At 35.2% G+C, this 23,977-nt stretch overlaps 1 protein-coding gene across 1 annotated transcript in view; it reads right to left on the bottom strand.

Annotated features, from left to right (window-relative positions):
- luzp2 (leucine zipper protein 2) overlaps positions 1-23,977 on the bottom strand; it is a 168,549-nt gene that overhangs the window by 86,216 nt on the left and 58,356 nt on the right. The window contains exons 2-3 of the mRNA XM_008405682.2: positions 5,365-5,482; positions 241-311 (exon numbers count right to left, since the gene is read on the bottom strand). Coding sequence (XP_008403904.1) covers positions 241-311; positions 5,365-5,482 — 189 coding nt within the window. The remainder of the gene's footprint in view (positions 1-240; positions 312-5,364; positions 5,483-23,977) is intronic.

Below are 23,977 nucleotides of genomic sequence, written 5' to 3'. Positions count from 1 at the left end.
AGAAATTACACTGTGGCTGAGTTCTCATCTGGCATACATACATATAAACTGAAACTTCCTTTAGATTTTTAAAACAAAATGCCAGAAAAAATAACCTCAAGTTATTACAATCTATCTAATTTGACATATTATTTTATTGATAAATATAAACAATTTTGCAAATCATAACAGAAAGCATTGCAAATTAGGAGACAATGATCAAGATCTCCTTTCTAAATCCTCCATGGTGCCTGGTTTTACCTCTGTTTGTGGCTGAGCTCCAGAATCCTTTGCACATCCTTCTTGGCCACTGACTCATCATTTTTCAGGGACTGAAAGAAAACAAAAGACACTATTTTTTTCTCAAGCAAAGGCACAGCTTTCTATATTGCATGGCAATTCAGAGCATCAAACAAGGGAAATGCACAGTGCATACACATTTGAACTCGCTCTGTTTAGTACATGTTTCCTAGAATTCCCAGGGATTTAGTAAAGATGGACTCAAATCCAGTCGGTGTGAAAATAATCTGAAATTATACAATAATTGAGGAAAGTGTTAAAAATTAAAATAATGTGCAACAGATGTGGAACCCTGTTGATGTCCCTTTTCTAAATTGTATTGCTTTTAACAATCTGTTGATGAATGTCCTAATGAGAGCACACACAGATGCACAGATTGGTTTCTGCTGGTGGCTAACCAGATTCCTGATGGGTAATTAGGAATTAGTGATATATTTGATTGCCCCATAAGCCCTTTGAGATCTTATATTAGTTCAGAGTGGAGCCGAGAAGCGCAGAGTTCTGGGGGAAATCTGGAATCAAAGGGAGAGTTTGTTTTTAAAATATGCTTGAAAGTCTGTGCTAATTAACACAAGTCAATACAAACTGACTGTCTTTTTTTCTCTCCCAAAGGAGGAGAACCAATGCACCTAGAGCATACAAAACTATGCTAACGATATTGATAGAAAAATATAAAAATTCAAGCAAACAGATGCTGATGACAGTGGATCAATAATTCCAATTATTTCTAAAGGAATATAGCTGATCAATTTCTATGTAATATTCTGGTGGGGAGGTTTTGAGTCACATGCTCTATATGCCATCRAGATTTCAACACACCGACCTAAATAACATCACAGTCATTGAAATGACCTCCAAAAACCACAGTCTGATTGAGCTTATATACAGCATGACCCACAAAGGTGGCACCCCTATCTTAATGTGCAGACTGAAGACTGCTGGAAACCATCCAACTTAAAAAGCAACTTTTTGTCTCTGTCTCTCGCTGCTGCCATCTGTTCTCATTTCTGTTTACAAGCAAGGCCAACTTGATCTTGAATAAGTGTACTTAGTTGGGTGTTAGTTTGATTTATAAGTCCTTCATAAACGTCTTTTGCAGACCACATACAGGCTCCATTACTCCTGGTGGCAGTGGCCTATTTTTATCAGAGAAAACATTCCCACACACTGCACGATTTACTTAGGGTTGATTGAAGAAAATCACACAAATTTCAAGGTTTTGATAAAGCCTCAATAATCCTTAGATCTTGGGACGACCCAACAACTGTGACATTTTACTGGAAAAACAATTCTGGTTCAAGAAGAGCAACACAGTTTGGCGGATTTAATGGATCTGCTATAATCATCTTGGATTCTGTTTTTTAAAGTACCCCATTAGAGCTTTTACTGTGGCAACTTTGCTTTGACAGGTTGGTTGTTATGGTTGAATCTATCCAATAGCAGGGAGGAAATACGCTCCCCTCCAAAGCCTCTAGATAATACCAAACTGGTGAAGAGACACGGTAACACTTTATTTGAAGGGGGGTGAATAAGACTGTCATGTCATAAACATGACATAACTCCTGTCATGAACATGAATAAACCTTCATGAATATTTATGACTGTTGTCATAAAGTGTCATTCGGTAAATTATGACACTTTTAATACAAAGTTGACATTATTCAAAATGTCTTTGTTATGACAAGTTGACATTAACCAAGAAATCATTACTGATATAAATTTGTTATAAAAGTATTACTGATTGCACTTTAAAAATTAGGTAACTTTTTGTTATTAAAGGTAAAGTTTAAACTGTCTTATTCACCCCCCTTCAAATAAAGAGTTACCAGAGACACATATTTCTTTTGTTTGTTTGTTTTTCTTTTGTACTTTGCTCAAAAAATGCTTTCATTACATCACAACTTTAAACTGTTTAGACATTAAAGAGAGGTAAAATTGTCTATCTCAAGATTCTTTTAGTTCTACATCGGGACTAAATCTCAACATTTATTTCACCTTTAAAAATAACCACATTTATTTTCTGTTAAAATAGTTTAATTTCTTAGCTTATTTGTATAGGGACAACCAAACAACTGCACCTGATAATTTTAGCTAATTTGGAATATTATAGAGGCATGCTTTTAGTTAAATAAATTGCATGAATAATATTACAAAACATTTAAGATGCAAATACAAAACAGAGTAAAACATAACTCTCATTAAGAACGGTAAAATACAAATTGCATAACACCACAACATCCTGTTCCACCAAACTGAATTAAAAACAGAGGCAATTATTCTTGAAGACTGTGCTCTTTCCAAAACAACTGAGTAAGTTTTAGTCTTAAATAATGTCAGAGTTCAGTAATTGTCTGCAGGTAAAATGTTTTACTTGTTTAAGCAAAACAGTACCAGTTTCACTCTTCCAGAATAGTCTCGTCTTAAAGCCTGTTAGGTAGTTTAATGGATGATTTTTTATTTAAAACAAACAGTGTGTTCGAATTGCATCACAGGTAGATTGTAAATCATCATCTTACATCATCATTGTATTATGAATAAAAAATTTACTGCATACAATCTTCAATTTAGAGTCATTGGAGCTTATTCAGTCTACATAACTGGGTAATAATGTTCAGTCATACTTTATATTGCAGATAACGCTAAGAAAACGTGACAACATAAGAACTGCTTTGAACTCAGAGTTAACTTCTTAACAACATCACTGGGGCATGCTGCCAAGCAAAAATCCCCCTCGTCACAGAAAGTTTAATTATTGAGGTTGCTGACCTGGACCTAGAGGCCAACTTGTTAGAAAGATAAGCACTCGCTCCTTTGTCTTTTGAAGAAACATAGCACTGCTTTATTCTGCTGACGTTGATTTTGTTTAAAAAGTTAATGATATTTATGGAGATGGATCCTTAGCTCTAAAGCATAGATTTGTTCCACAGCAACCTAATTTAAATCTAACTCAACCTCTGCCCTGCCCAACAAACAGGAGCAGGTCCCTGGGCAAAGATGGGTGCCAGCTCTGCTTGCCTGGAGTGAACACACATCAAATCCTGTGTCCTGGATGATGGTGGCCAGACGACCTGAGTCTTTACAACTTTTAACAGACATATGAAAAGCTCATAGTGGAGCTGGAAATAGACACAATTCCAAATGGACAAATGGGACTTCGCTGGGTATTAGTTATGCCAGAAAATTTTAAAACATCAACAGTAAGAGAACCGTGGTCTACTTATCAAGGTAGGCGGCATTTTTTCCACAAACGTTTTCGATTTGATCACTGTGACTGAAAAATGTGACATAATTAAATTAAATTGTATAAATTAATTTCCATTTACTTCAGATAATGAGCTTAGTCTTAAATAATTATCACAATTTGTTATGCAATGCCCTGGCTTGAGATAATTGTGTTATGCAAAAATTCTCAGAAAACTTTAACATCTGAATACTGAGCAATTTTAAAGTGTCCAAGGTTCTTTCATATTAATCAACCAACTTTTTTGCTGAGATACATCCAATGTGTCATATGTCGTTTTCTTTCCTGCAGGATATGAAATCAGACTAAAAATATAAGGTTTTTGTTTGTTAAGTGATAGAATATTGAGAATATGCATCCATTCATTTATAATTTATGTCATATTCCCCTTACAAAGTTGCTGTGCAACTTCAAAGTCAAAAGTTTGCATACTAAAATTACAAAATCTTCAAATAACTCAGAAAAGCACTGATGATTACATCATGACTTAGTAAACTTCCTCTAGGGTGATAAAAACAATACTTTGAAATTAAATGGAGGWACAGCTGTGGAAGAAGGAACTGAAGTGAAAATAGAAACAAAGCAGAACTAATAGAAAAGACTAATGAACACTAATAACAAAAAAAACCAAAAACAAATCCTATCACTTTGATGATAGTTTGATACATCTAAATGCAATAACTGTTGTAGAAAATATGACAAAATAAGGTAGTTTGAGATGTTGAAAATCCATTAGGCTCCTAAATATAATGAAAAGCCATTGGTCACTGATTATTAACAATAAATTAAAATACTATTGAGATCTACGTCTTAATTCTGTCATTATAAATATTAAATAATCTGATGTTGATTAAATGTCTATCAAGTTTTAAAACTACTAAATATCAGCTTTCAACTCATCTGTACAATGACATAAATTTTTGTCTTATTTACTTCAGGAAATGGGTGACACTCATAACAAATGAAACTCAGTTTCAGAGAATGCTCTGAATTCGGATACTAAACTATTACTACATAGTGCAACTCTCCTGACAGAGCAAAGCAGAGGAATGTCGTAACTGCAATTGGTGATTGGGAAATTCAATAATTTAATAATTCAGGAAAAGCTAGCAGATGCTGATGTGGCAATCTGCTAGCTATCTGCTGCAATCTGGAGCTTTTAAAACTGAACCCGAGGCAAAGGAAACCCCTCGTATAAAAGAAAAAGTTATGAAGTTTACACTGTACAGAGCTGATGTAAATAACAACAAACATAAAAATAAAACCTAAACCTAAGAGAACAACAAAGTACAAGTATCTAATGAAATCTAAAGAACACAGTGGAATCAATAATTGTAAGTTAAAAAAAAAACCAAAAAGCTGAATGTAAATACTTATGATTTCAATTAAAACTCCATTTGGAAATATGTTGAGAATTTTGAACAACAGATTGTGAAAAAATCTTTCTGTTGTAGCTCTAGAAGTTTTCATTTATTAGCATGTGTTTCTGCATGCCAAGCCCACGTTATTTGGCTACAACATTTTATGTAGCACTGTAGTATTGGGGTGTATTCTGCATTTATAAACTCAGACACAGGAATCTAATTCTTTCAGTCACTTTCCAAAGCTTATGGCCATAGATGAGGGTAGGATCATAGATCGATCGCTAAATTGGGAGCTTCACCTTTTGGCTCAGGCAAAGCTCTTCACATATTTATTAAATAATAATCAGTTGGCTTACAGCATAATGATCAAAAAGCTAAAATGGATTTTTTTTTTATTTTTATGATTGACCTACAACTCAAAACTACCAGCTGAAACATGATGCTCATCGTGCTGAATTATAAGGAGAAGCAGTTTCTCACCTGAAGGTTGCCTTTTATGCTGTCCAGTTCCTTTGATGTCTTTGAGAGCTGATGCAAGATGCTGCTTCGTTCACTGAAGACTTCTTTTAGCTTCTTCTCCAAACCATCGTAGCTTTGTCTATCGAGAGGAGAGAGATTTCACGATTTAATGTTTGCCATGAGCTGAGGAAATTCAATCATCAGAGAGCTCTTGAGAGATAGACGTGTTTCAACATGCAGTGAAACACTTACTTTTCAAATAAAAGAACACCAGAGAGAGAGAAACTAATATCTCTCGAGCAAAAAAGTATTGAATTATATTTTGTTTTATATTTTCTGGAGCTTGAATTCAAAATTCAAAATTAACTGTAAAGTAAAAATCACTGGGTCATTGAACAATTAGCTGTCACACTGCAACATTTTACAGAATTATTTCAAAAACTGGAACATTGTGTAGTGATCTGCACTAAAATGTTTTGTGCAAAAACATGTTTAACAAAAACCATCGAGAGTAACTAAGCATGTTTATTTAGCGATATCTAACCACCAAGCTTATGATAATCCTAAATGCTTTAATAGAAAGCAGCTTTACTTCCTTTCATGGTTGTTTGACCTAAAAAGGAGTTGCTTAATTTTTAAACACTCAGAATACCAGAGTCTAAAGCTCAGACTCTGGAAGCATCTTCTAGTGATCAAAGCTGCTGTGGCAATGTTCCCTATGTCGTATGGTATCCCAGTGTTTTGAAAAAAAAACACACAAAAAGTTATGTTGCTCAAAAAGTTACAAACAAAAGAGATTTTGTGAAAGTTAAGTTCTGTCATTTTTTTGAAACGTGCCAAATGTCATGCACTCCTGCTCTAAATAGTGCATGTATACTAAGAATAAGAGGGTGAACTTCACAGTGTTTTGCTTCATCACAGTCAGGCAGTTTTCTGTGTTGTCACCATCTATTTTAATTTCTTTTATGTTGAATTACCATCTGACAATTTAAGGAGAAAACATCAGTGGTTTAAGAGTGTCCTAATTGGTTAGATATTTTTCACTGAATTATTCAGATTGAGTGACTGTTGTTTCAGAATACTGACATGAGTAAGCTATCTGCATAATTTAATGTGAGGTTAAGTGATGTTAGAATTGTGTGATTGCTGTGATATTTAACTTGGAGTTCCATTGTTTCCGTTTCAGTGATGCACATGTGTATCATTCATGCCATCTGAGAGATGTGGCACTTTTGTAATATAATCTTTCAACATTTTCAAAAGAATCTGCGGTAGGTCAGCTGTGTTGTGATGGAATTGAGCAGGACACATGGATAAATGCATATTAAGGTAATGTAGAAGTGTGATATTCCTGTGGTATGGTGTCTTTCAATGCAATTGAAACTAGAAGAAAGTAGAGAGAATTAAAAGGTTACATTCTAATGTCTAGAGAAAGCTGAAAGAAGATTGAAAAGAAACTAAATAATCTGTTTACTCCCTGAAATCAACCAAATATCTGATTCATCTGAGCTTTATATAGCTTAATAAACACAAATGGATAACAACTTTTTTAAATGGGACGTGTAGGATGTGATTACCTGAATGACAAAAAACTGTACTGGCATTAAGACATAAATGTAATCCCACAAAAATTAACAGATTTGACTAAACTGATTCCAATGGTTAATGGATGCATTTTTGAAATTTTAATCCACGACTCTCTTCTAACTCTTCAAAATATGAAAAAAACCAGAACATGTCATTCAAGTAAGGCAGATGTGTGTCGATCTAGAAAAATGTGCACAACGGCAACAAAATGTGACTATAATTTCAAAAATAACACTGCCTAAGGACATTTATCTAACAGGGAGTAATTATGTTTATTTTACAGGTTTTTCCATACTTTTACCAGGAATACCAAAATTGTCAAATGTCCTGAAAAAGAAACTGAGTTTCATCATGTCTTTGAAATAATTGAATAGAACTTTATTTGTTGTTTTTTGTTGTTTGTTTTTGGTTTTTGGTCTATCTATAACTAATTAGTCTGGTTTTATTCATCTTCTCCACTCAGGATAATTATTTGCCTTGATTTCTGTGTATGGTATATTTCAGCAACATGGCAGTTCAAAGTTCTATCTTAGCGTCAAAAGGGTATGAAGTATACTGTCAGCTTGAATAAATTCAAGCAAAATATCAGTTATATCAGTTCCTATTACTTATTTCTGCTTACTTCCTCTTTTTTTAAACTCATTCTTGTGAACCAGAATTTGCCTGAGCTTCCTTCTCCGGTGAATAAAAATAGAAAACAAAAATGCTTGTGGATGGAGCTTATAGCGCCACTGAATCTGAAACATTATTCTGAATCCATGGCTTCAGTTCAATTCTGGGCTTTCTTCCAAAAACCCTCCGCACCCCGTGTCATAGATCCCAGCAGCAGATCATACACAATAACACATAAATCACTAACAGAAAAGCAACACCTGGGAAATAAATAAATAACACAACGTACTAAATTCCACACTTGACTTGCTACCATATGGCATTGGCGGGAAATTTATTACAGGTTCATGCAACGAGGGAAGATAGGGTGAGGGAATCCTCCCAGTCTGCCGTATTATTCATTACCCGATGGAATTGGCCCTGGGGTATCCGTGAAATGAATAAGGCCTGTAATTTGAGCCTCACTGACACAGAAACATGTATATCAGAAGGACTTAAGTATTTTTTATTTCAGCGGCCCAATTCACTGTAAATTCCTCATTAGTGAAAACAAATGGTAACAGCTGGATAATTGTACAAAAGAATTCAGTACTCTAGCATGCTCTGTCTAAACAAAGCCTACGCTTGTTTGAGTCAGCGATGTTGATGACAGCTGAAAGGCCTGACACGAAAAAGCTTCTGATCAGAAATGGCTCCACCAGGCAAAAGTCCATAAAGCAGCAGTGATGAGATAATGAAATCCTCTTTTTTTTTTTTTTTTTTGGAGCTGTGCGAATGGATCCCTGCCTGTCATAATGAAACTCATCAAACTCCAAAGATTAAAAGGGGGGTATCATTTAAAAAAGCAGATTACAGAGGACAAATATTTCYTTTCCCTTCGAGTCATAGCAGATTTCAGAAAAAATGTTTTCCTGCATACCCTGTAGTGGAACTAGAAATGCTGATGACATTTGAAGCACAACAGAAAATTAAAGTTGATTTGCAGACAATTAGGAAAGGCAAGTCTTAGTTTTAAATAGAAAAAAATGTTTAAGATACACTGACCTGTAAATACCTGTAACTGTACTTTTATCACAGTTAAGGATGCCAGACATTACTTGAATTTCAATGGGCTGCCTTAGACTAGATATTTATTTGAAACACTCYACAGCKTCTTGCATGCTATAATTGAAAACGTTCTCTATAGTAAAATATGTTTCTATGATGACTTTCATAGATTTGGGTCATCAATCTTTGTGCAGACCAAGCGCTAGTCTGGCATTTGCGTGTCTTATTGAGGCTTTAAATATTGTCACCTTCTGAAAATAATGGCCAGAGTCATTTTTTTGTCACCTGTGGTTTTGGAGAAAAAAAAAATATTAAAAAAATAACATCACAGGTTTGCCAAAAGTTGATTTGGGTCTAAAATTCAATTTTGGCAAAACATAAATAAAAAATAAAAATAGGGCATTATTTCGGGAAGTTGTCATAACCTCCCTATACACAGACTTTTGGGCTTCCTTGAATCCTATTTCACTTCACCTACTTMAAATGACATGATAGGCAGATGGCGTTTTGGTTCTTTGTTTTTAAAATTACTCAGTTGTCATCCCAATTTTGCCTTCAATATGACTAAATTTAGAATCTCTATGCAATTCAACATTACGCTCAAAGGCATTAAAAGGTAAACTTGACCTGGGCTGTTGGAGAAGTAATGTATCTAACAGTTCAGGACTTGGATATGCCTGGTTTTAACAAAGCTGCAAGCTAAAGGCTCAGGTGGCAACATGTTGGATGTGGTACAGGTAAGTGCACAAATTAAATAGYCTTTGGAATAACAAGAACAGTAACTCTAAAGCAGGGTGTCTGGTGTCAASCAACTTTTAGATGTTTTGTTTTTCTTTTGTTTCAAATATATTTCCCAGGTTTAGAAAGATAAGCTTTTCAATCCACTTCCATCATAAAAAATGAAAACAAGTCTGTTTTACAAAATATCTCGACATGTTTGGACAGAGCTTTTAGTCTAGTCTCTGCATGCGTCCATCAAAACTTTCAAGGACACACTGCATAATGGACTCATGGTTAGCTGCATTCATATAATCAGGATAAATCTTTACATCTAATGTCCATATTGCCTCATTATTTTTACATTTTGCTTGGAAGAGAGTGGGGCWGGGAAATTATTCCCTTGCCTGTTTTGAGACTGTATTGGCTATTGACTTTAAATTATGCAGTGACATTGAAGATATTCCCCACCACAGACTGCTTAGCAATTAGCTGCAGTAAACATGAGAAGCTCAGTGTGTCAGCRGGTTGAGTAACCCAATGCCTTCCGCTCCACAACATAAGCATAGCTATTTCTGGAAAATTTACAAGAGACGGACAACATTTTAGACAAGGACAAATTAAAGGATTCCCTGGGGCTCAGTGCCTTTGGAGGCCTCTCCACTATGAGACCTGTCACTTTAATACCCACCAACAGCCTCGTCTGAGCTCTATCAATCACGCATTTCAAATGTCAGCTGTGCACATAATTCAGTGAACACACAGACAGCAAGCTGCTATCTTTTAGGCATAACCAGATGTTTTTTTTGGACACAAAGTAGCTTTCCAGACGGAGATATTTGAATATTTCCCAGCAGCTTACAGCCTATGAAAAAGAAAGCCTCACTTTCTAATTGAGTCAGACTACCTTGAAAACATGAACACAGTGAACCAAAAAATTATAATCCAACGCAAAGTAACTTTCCACACTGAAATATTTGTGTATTTCCCAAAACTGTACAGCCTRCAAAAAATGTATAATTTCATAACTCAGAGTACCATATAAATATAAGCATTTAGAACTTAAAAGGTTTCCATCAACACAAAGTAACTTTCCAGACTGAGAAAATTTTATATTTTCCAGCAACTTCCTGAATATGGTAATCTGATTAAATAAATCTGACAATTGTTTCCAAAGCTTGAACTATCAAATGAAAACTCAAACACTGGCTGTGTTGCCAAGGAGAATATTCAAACTTAACGYAACATAGTTCAGATTATAAGATCGACAGTAAATATCTAAAGTTTTTGAAGGCAGAATCCTCACAAATTCAACTGATCTTAAAACAACTTTATTTRCTATCCAGCGGATTCTGGRCAGCCAATGGTACTGTACTTCCAATTTCAGGCTGGATTAATTATGCTGTTGAAACTGGGCAAATAAATACTTTTAATAAGGAGGGCTGCCCAAGGCCTGTCAGCAAATTAATATATTCTTCTAGCAGAGCATGACCACCATAGAGCATCTAAAACAAAAGTCAGTCATGTTTACCAACTGCTGTATAAACAAGGCAGACAGCAGGGAATATTAATTGCATGCATGTCAGGGGATGTCTGACACTAAATCTGCCTTAATTGTTTAGTCAGGGGAAATGATGAAACAACTGGTGATGAGGAAGCCAATTTTGTTTGGTTAATAAAGGTCAGTGCAGTTTAGAGACCTTGAATGTCTCAGTATGTCAGGATATTAGTTTTAGATGTTCACTAGATTTTTTTTCTTCTTTTTTGTAGTTTTATATTATTCACAAAAGGCAGGCAGACCTTAAAATATTTACTGTAACATTTCTCCACAAATAGCTTCTGTTTTACTAAYTTGCGATAAATATTGTGAATGTGCGCAGTTTGCAATAACTGTTTTTTGTCACTTCAGCACAGTGAAAATTTTCACTTTGATGGGAAGTCGCTTTTTCATGATGATCTTTTCTGCCATTTCTGAAGATCCTACGTTAAAACAATTTAAACAGACTCTACAATAATAAAAGCTGGGTTGCTTTGTAAATAAGTGCAGAATAATTTCAATTTACATATTTATTTATATATTTATGGCTCAAACTGATAAAATTTAGCTAAACCAAACCAGTTTTACACATAGGCAATTACTGGAGATATTGTTAATCTTACCTGTTTTCTGTTTTCTTACCTGTATTTCCAACAACATATTGTACATTTTCATAACAGCCACCATTAAACAGTCTACATTTATCAAGTCAATATAGAATAAAACTAGTGAAAGAAAGTTTAAAAAATGTACAAGATCCTTTTAATTTTTATCCCCGGAATTGACTTCCTCTTTAGTCATTTTTTTAAGTCATGTAATTTTCAACCATGAGAAATTTAGAGCATTGAAAAAGAAATACTTAGCATATTAGATGAATAATTAAATGATTACTCGCAGGCTTTTTAATGCATAAGTAGGAGACACTTTCTGTGCCTCTGTTTATTGCACCCTACCTCTCGGCATATAGCTACTAAGAAATAATCACTACTTTTAGGTAAGAACCTCATGAAAAAGGAGGGAACATTTTCAATGCTGAAACYCCCATCTCCCTTTACTCGCATTTACACAAAAACCGCAAAAAGTATAAACATTCAGCTGGTAAGAAGAAAAATGTCTCATCGTACCAACAAAAAAWAAAAAGCTAAGCTYATACGACCTTGAGTTTGACTGGATTTGGTCATTTTCTATCTCAGTCTTAACAATTCGTTTGATCCACTTTGGTCACTAYATTGTCAATAATTTTCACTGTGACATGAAATGATCTTGATGATGCTAATGTTTCTATTGGACATTTTGGAGTAGATTCTCACACTGARAACAATAACCACACGTGAGGAAAACCTAAATGTTGAAATTGCAGCTGATACCACAGTGAGACTCATTCATTGGAATGATGATCTACAGCGAGGAAGTCACATAGCTGCAGGGCTGGTGCAGAGGCAGTGATGTGGACAGAACAAATGAGAGGATCATCAACTTCTCAAGGTCCTGACCTGAGAACACACCCCTCAGCATCAGCATCAGTACTGTGCAGTAGGGAGTATAGACACCATTACAATCCTGGGAGAGATCTCTAAACCTCACCTGGTCAAAGAACATCATAGTGATTGTGAAAACAGCCCCACAATTYCAGAGGAAACTCTAACCTATCAGGCCCTACCAGCATCCTCTCAGCGTTCTACAGAGCTGTGGTTGAGAATGTGTTGACAAACTCTATCTCAAAGTGGGAATCCAGCTGCATTATGGCAGACAAGGGTCCTGCAGAAGATATACAGAGGAGTGGAGAAAGTCATTGGAGTGTCTCTATCGTCTGTCCAGCATCTGTTGCAGAGTTGCTGCAGRAAAAGTGTCTGTCAGAGACCCAACCTGAACTGCTGCAAACAGCATCACACGTCCATATAAAACTGCTGAACTGTAATGTTGAGATTAACTTATTTGCATCAATATAAGTGAATATATAAGTGAATATATATTTATATATATTTATCCTCCTGACTACCAGTAGTTCAYTTTTGTCCTCTGTAGAGGACATTTCTAAACTTGAATATCTCCCACCCCCTGCATTCTACTGAATTAATTCCTTTTGGTATCTGGAGAGGATATTTAGGGCTTTTCAATTATACCACATGTGAAGGGGTGGGACTTTTGTACGTACCTTTTTCTAATTCATAAAAATGGCATTTATCAGTAATAACACATTTTATGTGAAGAGACAAAGTAAGTGCATAAAACATTTTATTACCTTAAAGGCTGTAGGATAAAAAAAAAGGTGATTGGACAATATTTTTTTTTCCTGGTAGTCAGGAGGATATATCAAAAATACAAGTGGAAAGGCAGAGCAGCAGTAAACAAATGCAATTTTGGGGTATAAATCAAGATGCATCAGTGTTCAGGTTTTTGAATCAATAAAATTTGTTCCATTTGATAATATATTCCACACTTTTATTTAGAGACTTGATCCCACCCAACTATTAGATTTATGTGGATTAWTTCTTGTGAGATAGTATCATGTTTGATGTATCATGTATTTTCCCATCTATGTTTCTAAAATAAATCTGATCATTGCAATTGTTGAGACACGTGTCATATTATCCAAAGACCAGAGATGCACAACCGAAATGAACAGCTTTCAGYCACACGCTGTTAGAAAGCAAAACTGCAGATAGGATTATGCACTTTGCATTATTGGATCTATGCTGTTTTTTTTTTTACTTTGGATAAGTATTCATTTAATTTTCATCTTTCTGAGAGAAACTTTTTAACTTTGGGGTTTGCTATTAGATGTGCAAGGAAATTATTTTATATCTGGTCTTTTTTTCTTGRTTTTTGATAATGTTTCTAGTATAATTTTTTATCTACAGAGAATTATATTGCTTTATTGAAATTATACATTTGCAGTTTTCCACAKGGGTGGGTGGACTTATTCTTGGTTCTAGTGGCTTTATCCCCAACTAAGAACTACTACCACGCAAATGGCTTTAAAAGCATCCAAAGAACATCTAACAACTGCAACCTTCAATTAAAGGTAGAATTTGAGTGCATCTAATGCACTTTCATCCATTCGTGGTTTTCAAAGCAGATATTGCAGCATCTATAATTGTTGTGCTATTATGAAGCTAGATAGGCATTTTTTACTCTAAAATGGCACACTGGCAGACTTCAACGCTCAGTATCTTGAGTAACAGAGTGTTTTTGTGGGCGAGTTTAACTTTTTTTTTCTTATGTTTTGACAATGTCTAATCAAGCTTTCATTCTAGTGCTCTTGATCAATTCACCAACAAACAACATGACAAAGAAAACATCCAGATATTCGGAGAACTAAAATGCTATGTTTGTCTTATTTTTCAGGCTTTTTGCATTAATAATTGCCTTGTGTGTAAATTAGATCTTGAAGCACWATGRCCATAAATATAGCAYATTCTTGAAGAAAAGGTAAATGTCTTCTTCTGTTTAAGTCACCACAAACAATAATTTTGTAAAGTTGCAGGTATCATGCTCTTTACAGTAGAATACTACATGTAACTGATTTATGTCATAGTAATAAAGAAGCGCAAAACAACAAAAGATCCATCCATCCATTTTCTTACACCCTTATCCCATCAGGGTCGGGAGGGTTGCTGGTGCCTATCTCCAGCTGTCAACGGGCGAGAGGCGGGGTRCACCCTGGCCAGAACTCCACTCCACCGCAGATAACAAAAGATCATTAGAGAAAAATAGTAGAAAGAAACAGCTCTTAAGCAGTTGTGCTTAACAGTACTAAGATCCAATATGCTACCCATTCTGCAAATATTCTAYCATCCTATTTCCCTGGAATATCAACTGACCAATTCTGGACTGCAGCTTCTGTTTGAAATAACTTTTTCTTCCATGCCAAATGTATACAGGCACTTTAGAACTGTAGCACATCACAGGCCATGCTTATGATGCATAAGAAACTAAAAAGGGAAGACATGCAATTATTTATCCAGTTATGAAAAACTATTATTTGTGGCACAGTTACACCAATAAAGAGGAAATGCTAATATTTAGAATTTAGAACATCTGTTTATCTATCTACACAATTACTCCACAATGCATTCCTATGGGCTGTGGGAAGAGCAACGAGAGCAGTTTATGTAAACTCCACCCAAAAAAAGGCCAGGCCAGGCCAGACTGCAATAAGAACCCAGAACTGAGTTAGTGTGAGGAAAAAGCTCAATGCCCTGCACAACAGTGCTACAATCTTATTAGATTCATTTTTGTAAAGTGGACGCCCATCACAAACAAAAATAAATTGTTGTGCTTGACAAAATAACTAAAGGATTAAAGTGACTGTCTAAACCTTTAATCCGTGAACACTCAACTGCTGTTAAAAGTGGATTTTTTTCACAGATTTCTATTTTCCTCAGGAATGATCACAGTTGCTTGGTAAAATTGTTTCTGAAATGTAACTGTCAACACAAAGACACTCAATTTATTATCTATGGGACATKCATATCGTCACCTTCCTAAAATTAAGGCCAAAGTCATTTTTTGCTAAAACTGACTCTGGTGCTAGTAAGCCTGAGTTATCTGTCTAACTCCAAAACTTAACACCATTAGAGAGGAGGTGAATGGCTGAACTTGCTCTTGCTCTGCAGCTCCTCCCCCACAGCGGAACCTGCTGTGAATGCACAGACTAGTGAGCATGGCCACCGACGACAACAGTTTGTTGCTCCATTAGTTTATGCATCCATGATTGACAGTGCCAAGATCCTCCTTCTGACTCTGATTGGTTGTTTCTGATTGAGAGTGGTGTTTTTCTAAAGATGGCTATAGAGTCACTGGGAAGAGGTAGAGGAGCTCGATATTTTCACTGATGACCTGTATTATGTTATACTGTCAGGACATAGTGACAGTTTTAAGAAATATTTTWAAAAGACAGTTTTATAAAAGCTACCCTGTTTTTAACAGTACATATGTGCACATATATATTGAGATTAATTTATACGGATTAAATCATGCATGTCTTCCCTTTTTAGTTTCTTATGTATCATAAACATGGCCTGTGATGTGCTACAGTTCTACAATGCCTCAAACCTCCTAGCACAGATTACTTCAACGGTGTCCAATCACTTTCTCAAGTATTTATTAATGAGGTGAATACTAAATGAAGTCATGTGCTTGTGACCATATTTAGTAATAATATTTAGCTCACGCATAGTAGTTACAAATTTAAAGTGCAAGAACTCAGTTTTGGCATCAGAACTCAATAACAAAGAACTACGTAGTTTAACTTAATCTTTACTAAAACATGATAATCTTCAGGGGAGTATAAGATCCAACAGCTTGTTGTCTTTTGGCTCACCTTTGAATGAAATTTGGTAAAAGTTCAAAAAAATGGTTATTATACAATGATTTGTACAAATCAAACAAACAAAAATGTTTGTCTCACAAGCAGAAAATGACACAAATACAAATGGAAGTCAATGAAATATTTGACATGTAAATATAATAAACAGCTCTTGTCTCATAAAATGGCCCTCACCAGACTGCCATTCCTTTTTTCTTCTCATCTGACCAGTAGCTATTAAATTGGAAACTGGCAACAAACCGGCATTTGAAACTGATTCACATCAAGGGCAATCAGCGAAGCCTCTTCTCGACTTCTAAGTGTCACTCACAGAAAACACAAGAGGATGAGTTAAGCCAGGCAAAAGAAAAGGGAGGGCTAGTGTGTGAGGTGGAGAATTTAAAATTGTCTGACGGATGTGACTTGATTACTGGTTAACTATCCTGCTGGTGCACCACTCTGGTCTGGGGGAGAAACCTGCTGGTAGCTGGATTATCAATTTGGAGAAGGCAAGACTATTAGAATGTTGTTTCACTTCAGGCAGACTGACAATAATGGGGCCACTGCCTTTCTCTCCACTTGAAGTTGTCTTTCCGGTTGTTATTTGCCTCAGTGTTTTGCAACCTAACAAAAAATAAATGTTCATGTCACACATAATAACAAATTTGTCTTCTTCTGGTGTGCTGTAGCACCTGCGCCTGCCATGTTTCAATTTTTGCACGAATCTGCCCACCATTATAAGAGCGGACACAAAACACCCCTCAACTTAAGTGCATTGGTAAAATGGCTAAGTTTGAAATTCATCATTTTGTAGAAACAACCAGCAGGTAAGTGAGAGCTATGTAGATTCTCTTATAGCCTCTTCAACATATAGACTACTCTTTGTAAAATCATGTAAATATAATATCCATCAAGGCTCAAATGTCAAGAAACATGGCCCTAATTCAACATGCATTTACAAAACAACACTAATTTTTCTCATGGATACAGCCTGCGTTCAGGCTGAAATTTAGTTCAACAAGTTGTGGATAAGTCAGATATGATCAGGGTTATTCACCAGTTGACAAAAATGGTATGAAACCTAAACTCAAGATGGCTGCAATATAAACCCTAGGATTTCTTTGCTGTGTTGTTAAAAGTTCTGTCCCTTCAAAACAAATCTGTCATGTTCCAAAGTTCACTGTGTAATTTTATTAAGCACATGTTGGGCCAACTCAATAGATTATTAAACATCCCAAAAGAAGGAACAAGACAAAAACTATAAAAATTCTAATAACTAATAGTAGTTGTTTTTTTTTTGACGTATTTTACTGATTCTTTTTTCTTTTTCAGATTTCACACAACATTCTATGCAGAAGGATGCTAGAAAAACGTTTGTCACACTATGTAACAGTATGTAAAAAAAAAAAGCTCAAAAAGTCTGGCAGCCCTCCTTAATGAATATTAATGTAAATTGACTGAGGTATGTAATGACACAAACAATGTATTCAGTTTAGATTAAAAGTCAATATGTCTGTTTTATTTCTTAAAAAGTGCTTACCACTTGGAAACGTTGTCTTCGTAATAATCAAAATCTGACAACACATATATCTCCCATTTCTGTCACTAGTGTTCCCTTTTACTTATTTGTAATAAATCAGGTTTTCAAACACCCACAATTAAATCACCATTGTATYTGATCCATTTTTATTAAAAGAGCTCAGCTAGAAAGTTGTGTTCTCCAACACCCTAAACAATAGTGTAAGTTAAATGTTTCTATTTCTAATTTATAAAATATTACATTAAGATGACTGTTTAAAAGTTATGGAAAGCATTATTCATTATCATATTATTCTGATAGATATTTGTTTGAGGATGCTCTCTCTCTGTTCTTACTAATCTTGAGGCCAAGAATCAACCTACACAAAACTTGGAGGGGAACAATTTACAACACTAGTACAAGCAGTAAACAGCTATTCATGTGGCGTCAGCAAAGGCTTTTACAAATATCACTTAATTACCTGCTGAGGCAGTTCATAATTGTTGAAGAGTCAACTTTTTAATTTCTCACAAGACACTATGTTGTCTGAAACATTTCAATTTATGATTACATAAAACCATCCATCCATCCATTTTCTTGCACCCTTGTCCCTTTATGGGGTCGGGAGGGTTGCTGGTGCCTATCTCCAGCTAACGTTTCGGGCGAGAGGCGGGGTACACCCCAGACAGGTTGCCAGTCTGTCGCAGGGCAACACAGAGACATACAGGACACACAACCATGCACACACACACTCACACCTAGGGGCAATTTGGAGAGGCCAATTAACCTGACAGTCATGTTTTTGGACTGTGGGAGGAAGCCGGAGTACCCGGAGAAAACCCACACATGCACAGGGAGAACATGCAAACTCCATGCAGAAAGACAGGGGCCGGGAATCGAACCCAGAACCTTCTTGCTGCAAGGCAACAGCTCTACCAACTGTGCAGCCCGATTACATAAAACCACATCATGCAATTGCTTTTTGATAGGTAATAGAAAATCATTGGAAAAGCACTATATAAAGAATGCCTCAGGAGATCTAGTCTGACAGTGCATACGGAATTGGAAGTTTTATAAAACCTAAATGTTGYGAGTTATATTTATCTTCATAAATTTAAGGATAACTGAACAGGTTTTGAAATACATACATAGGAAGATGTGCTGTAGATTCAATTCTGCAGCTGTTGCATTTTTGTACATAAAAAAATAAAAAGTGTACAGAAGGAGATTAATAAGATCCTTGTCTAAGGAAACCCAACATTTTCATACTAAACTTTGCTTACAGTGTTATTAGAAGTTCATCAGGTGAGAGAAAAACATTGTGTGTCACAATGATTAACTTATTTTAATTTMTCCTTGTTTTCCCCCAACAATATTTTTTGCTTTTTTGTTGTTTTATTTCRCTTTAATGCAAAGCAGTTTAAAGTGCCTTGTTGCTGTTTTTTTTTTCTTGAAATTACAGTAATGCTCAGACACTTTGTTTTTAATATCAAATAAAAAATAATCAAGAAGTGAAAGAAAGATCAACCAAGATATTAGAAGTAGAAGACTGGTATCTGTACTATACAAGTATAATCACAAACAATTGCTGCCAAGATTTGTGACCTCAATAATGTTGAACATAATGTTTAAAACCTATTCTGTGGTTTATCAAAAAGATTTGAATTCAGCTCTATGTCATGACCCCTGCATCTCTGCAGTGTGCGGAGTGAATACAAAAAGATGTTTCAAGTACAGGATGAACAAGATGACAGATGGCAGCATGCTGATATGGTTTCTGGAAGAAAAAAGCCACAGAAGATCAGGATGTTATGTTCATTTTCAAACATAAATGTTTTCAGCTACCAGAGGCTTGTGCACCCTTCTGCAAAGTCAAGATTACCAAATGATTTTTAATCTTGAAATTGATAAATCACCAAGCTAAACATGGTACATATCTTTACACATCACAGGGACAAGGCAATGATCCTCTCTTTATTCTGCATGAGTTGCATATCAAATTTGTAATTACACTTATTAGCATTTTAAGTACAAATGCAATCCTAATCTGGAGCCCATTTACATTCCTTTCACTGAACTGTGCCACATTTGACTGTACTGAAAGGGATATTATCTCTGGTGCTACAAATAAATCCAATCTGAAGAAGGACTGAAGTGAGCCAAGGTTAATAGAGGTCCTCACCCCTAGTTGATCAAAATAAATGTGGGCAGCTGTGGTCTTTCACAAGAGTGACAAAAAAAAGCATTTTGAAATTAGATTCTTCTTCCTCCACTCTTCCTGAGATAAATGTCYTGTTACCATAAAGTATTTGATGGATTCCTCCATATAACAGTGTAATCAATATTTGTTCTAATAGCTACAAGAGCAAAGTGTTAACAACCTCATACTGGATCAGGTATATTTACAGTAACAAAAATATAAAGGGAAATTAGTTGTTTTTTAATTGGCAACTTTTAGGTAAAGAGAGCAAATATAAAACCAAAGATTGCATAAAAGCCTGCCTTTTAAAGGATGAGTATTACCTACRTTTTATAGCACAATTAAGTAACTATGTTAACTTCAGTTGTTATAAAAATGCCATATCAAAAATAACCTAAAGGAAATTTTTATTCATCGTCTTTAAATTGGGCYTCTGTCTCTTTAAAAACTCCTGCTCTTTCTGGAACTTTGCCTTTAGAAAGTCATCACAACATCGCTGCCTTATTAACTTTTAAATATGTTTTCACCAGCATTGCACTGTAGCTTTTATACCACAGTGAAACTCATTCTAACTCATTATAAAAAAGTAGTTTTTATAATGAGTTCAGCTGAGACGTAAGCTCGAAACTGAAGCTCCAAGGAGGAGTTGCATCTCGAAGCGGTGCTAGGTCAACCCAAGTGTTTTGCACAGCTCAGTGGCTGCCAAGAAGAAAGAAATCAAGCCGACACTCCAAGTATGATTTTGATTAGGAATTAATATTATAACATGATGTAAAACTAAAAAAAGTCCAACTTTAAAGTATGCAAGTATGTATGTGATAYTCATTACTTGTAATTTCAGTTCCACYTAGTTTATAATTATATTTTTTGTTTCTTGTTAAATATGTTTAACTCCTTAAGATGCTTAAGTTAGATTTTCTTCTTTTAATAAACAAACTGTTTATTACYGTTTTATTATTAWTGTTGTTACTGTTACCCACAAGAGCTGCAGCTACTTCAGGGTCATTTCTCCTTACCTTTGTATTGGTTAAGCTCAGCGTCTTTTGTACCAAGCTCTGTCAGCAAAACCGTCAATCACACCTTTGTTGTTATGCCCCAGGTACCCGGACTCACAGGATTTACCACTTGTTAACATGCTTAATAGCTGAATTCTCTTTCAACTTGACCCTGTCTCGAAGAACACCTGCGCAATGAAAAGACTGACACCTTTTTCTCTTTGCCTGCCTCTACTTTTTTTTTTTTTACTTTTTTACGTCCTTAACTTGTAGTAAAAGTGCACTTTTAAATGTATCGGAAAAKGTTTGGCTAGGGGCATTATTTCATGGTGGGACACTTTGAAGTAGGTTCATCATTCATTTCTTGAAATTTCCTTCAACAGAAATACTTGTCAAAAATATTAACAGAGTAAGGACTCGCAGCTATTTTGAATAGCAATGAGGTAAGATATATGCTTCATTTGCTCTAATCAGGCATAAAATGGGATTATAAAGATTTATTTCTAAATGGAAAGATCATGGTCACAGTGATTTGCAAATTTCGACTGAACCCACTCAATGAAGATCACTGCAGATTAGCGTTGTAATACCTACATGTTTTTATGCAGAAAATATCATCTATAGCCCTGTCAGTTCAGAATGCACATATACCAAACAGAGTTTAATACATAAACATATGCACAGTGATTATGTGCAACCAAGTGCTCAATGCAATGTTCTGTAGAAGCAACTTTAAAAAGGGACACCAAAACAAAACAGAGAGGATTCCCGGCWATCACTAATTTCTGCAATTTGAAGACACATTAGAGTAAGAAAAGGCTATATCTTTGAWGAGCAATATGGCAAACAAAGAGAAAAATATGCTAATGTCCAAATGGCTATCTGTAGCACCCAATGACCCTAAAYGCCATACAGTAATAGGTAAGATGGCAAAATCTCTGTTGACAAAAGAYGATTTTACCAACAGYTGTGCATATGTTGCATTCAGGTACAGCTAAAACAGTAGGTTACTGAAATATCAAAACAACATAAAAGTGTTTTAAACATGTTTAAATCTAAAATATGARCAAAAGCTTAATAAAAAATTTTTTTGAACGTTAACATTAACCATCCTCAAGTAGCTATAATGTTGTATAATCTGTATATTATACAAAGATAATGTATAATGTTAAATACATTATACATACTATATACTTTTTTTGTTTTRGAACTTTAGCAGTCTAATGTCTGAGTTTGGTGTAGATTACATACACTAATTAATRTGATTTTTAAAAACTACCATATTTTCCGCACTMTRAGGYKCACCTAAAAACCTTCAATTYCCTCAAAAGTTGACAGTGCGCCTTATAATCCGGTGCRCCTTATATAYGGACCAATATTGAGCCAYAACAGGTCTAGCAACTACGGTAAGCAGCCACCGACTTCATTTTCCCCCRTAGAAGAAGAAGTGCATGCTGGGATAGTTGTCAGAACGCTGCTTTGTTAATAAAGTTTGACTGACCTATCTACCTACCGACTGTCTAGAATCAGGTCGTCTGCAGGTCATTTAGCACCACGTTCTCCACAAACATGCTGTGCGCGAACGGAGAAGGGTGACCATCGTCTGGCCACGCCCCGGCCCAGTCACGAAAGGCTCTCCTCGTCGACCGGAGTCGGACTGTTTTGTTGACATTCAATTTAGTGCAGCTCCATCTAGAGGATGCATAACATAACTCTAGCCTCTCTATTCTATGCGCCTTATAAGGCTTTATATATGAAAAAAGTTTTAAAATAGGCCATTCTTTGAAGGTGCGCCTTATAATCCGGTGCGCCTTATAGTGTGGAAAATAMGGTATGTCTGTTCATATGCCGCTTGACATTTCACTCTTCATAATTTAGACACAAATATATAGAAAGAAAARGTACAARAAGAGAAAATACTGTATMCATGCACTGTCATGGAAAAAAGTGGATGAGATGCAGCAACACATTTATTAACACCTTGCAAAGTAAAAACWAAATTCAGAGTCAAATGAGTCTGTCGAGTCTCTAACAAGTAGTTCATTCTGGTGGTCTTTTAGAGATTTTGGTCAGCAGATCTTGTGACAGCAAGCTGGCACTGTTTGTGGGTGTTTCCCAGCAAAGGGGAAAAATGACTGASTTCATTGAACTATAGGTATGACGTTGTAGATTGTTATGCACCAAGGACATTGTGGAGCTCAGCACATGTGGTCTTGGGGTTGTGTTTGTTTTTAAGGAGTTGAATATTAATGCTATTACTTGTTTAATGTTACATATTTGTATTTAGTCAGCATTATTTTGTAGAAATTAGTCTTTATTTTGACAGAGTTTTTTGTACGGGTAAAAACTTACAAGAGGATGAATATATTTCATAGGCAATGAATATGTTTATTGCTCTCTGTTGCATTTATCAGCTTTTATAAATATAATTTATATCTGCAGGCTCATGAAAGAAATCTAGGTGAAATTGATTATCATCATTTAATAATAGATTAAATATGTGGTTGCTGTTCGATGTTCGAATAACTTTCCAATATTAATCAGGAATGCCGTCACAAAAAAGATTTTTAACACAAACTAAAAAAAATATTATTTTTCTGTATATTTTAACTGAGAAAAATAGTTAATAGTTACTTAAATTTAGTTTTTAAGTAACTCATCTGCCCTATTTAGCCGTTGCTTTTTATATTTTGTTCTTGTTAATTATTTCTTTATTTGTATTACACTTTGACCTACCCTGGTTTACATAGTGTTCATAAATGTAGCAAATTTATTTTGAAAAACACATTTGACATATCTTACATTTAATTTAGCATGCACAAAGATGTTGGAAGACATACTTGTTTTTCCCATCCGAACAATCCTAACAATGTTCATAATAGATCAAAAATAAAATAAAATTAGTCAGACATATTTTTGCATTATACTTTTTAACTAACTTTTCATATGTATAGGGAAGGAAGTCATCTTTATTTTTTACATCAATTTTCTTGGAGGTTTAGGTTACTTAAGAGCTTACAGTAGGTGGATAGGTGTTGCAGTTGCAATTACTGTTTGTGTGTGTGTGTGTGTGTGTGTGCGTGCGTGTGTGTGTGTGTGTGTGTGTGTG

Source organism: Poecilia reticulata, linkage group LG3 (assembly GCF_000633615.1).
Source record: "Poecilia reticulata strain Guanapo linkage group LG3, Guppy_female_1.0+MT, whole genome shotgun sequence".
Classification (NCBI taxonomy): Eukaryota; Metazoa; Chordata; class Actinopteri; order Cyprinodontiformes; family Poeciliidae; genus Poecilia; species Poecilia reticulata.
Note: the sequence above shows the minus strand (reverse complement) of the source record. Positions and strands in the feature narration are given on the sequence as shown.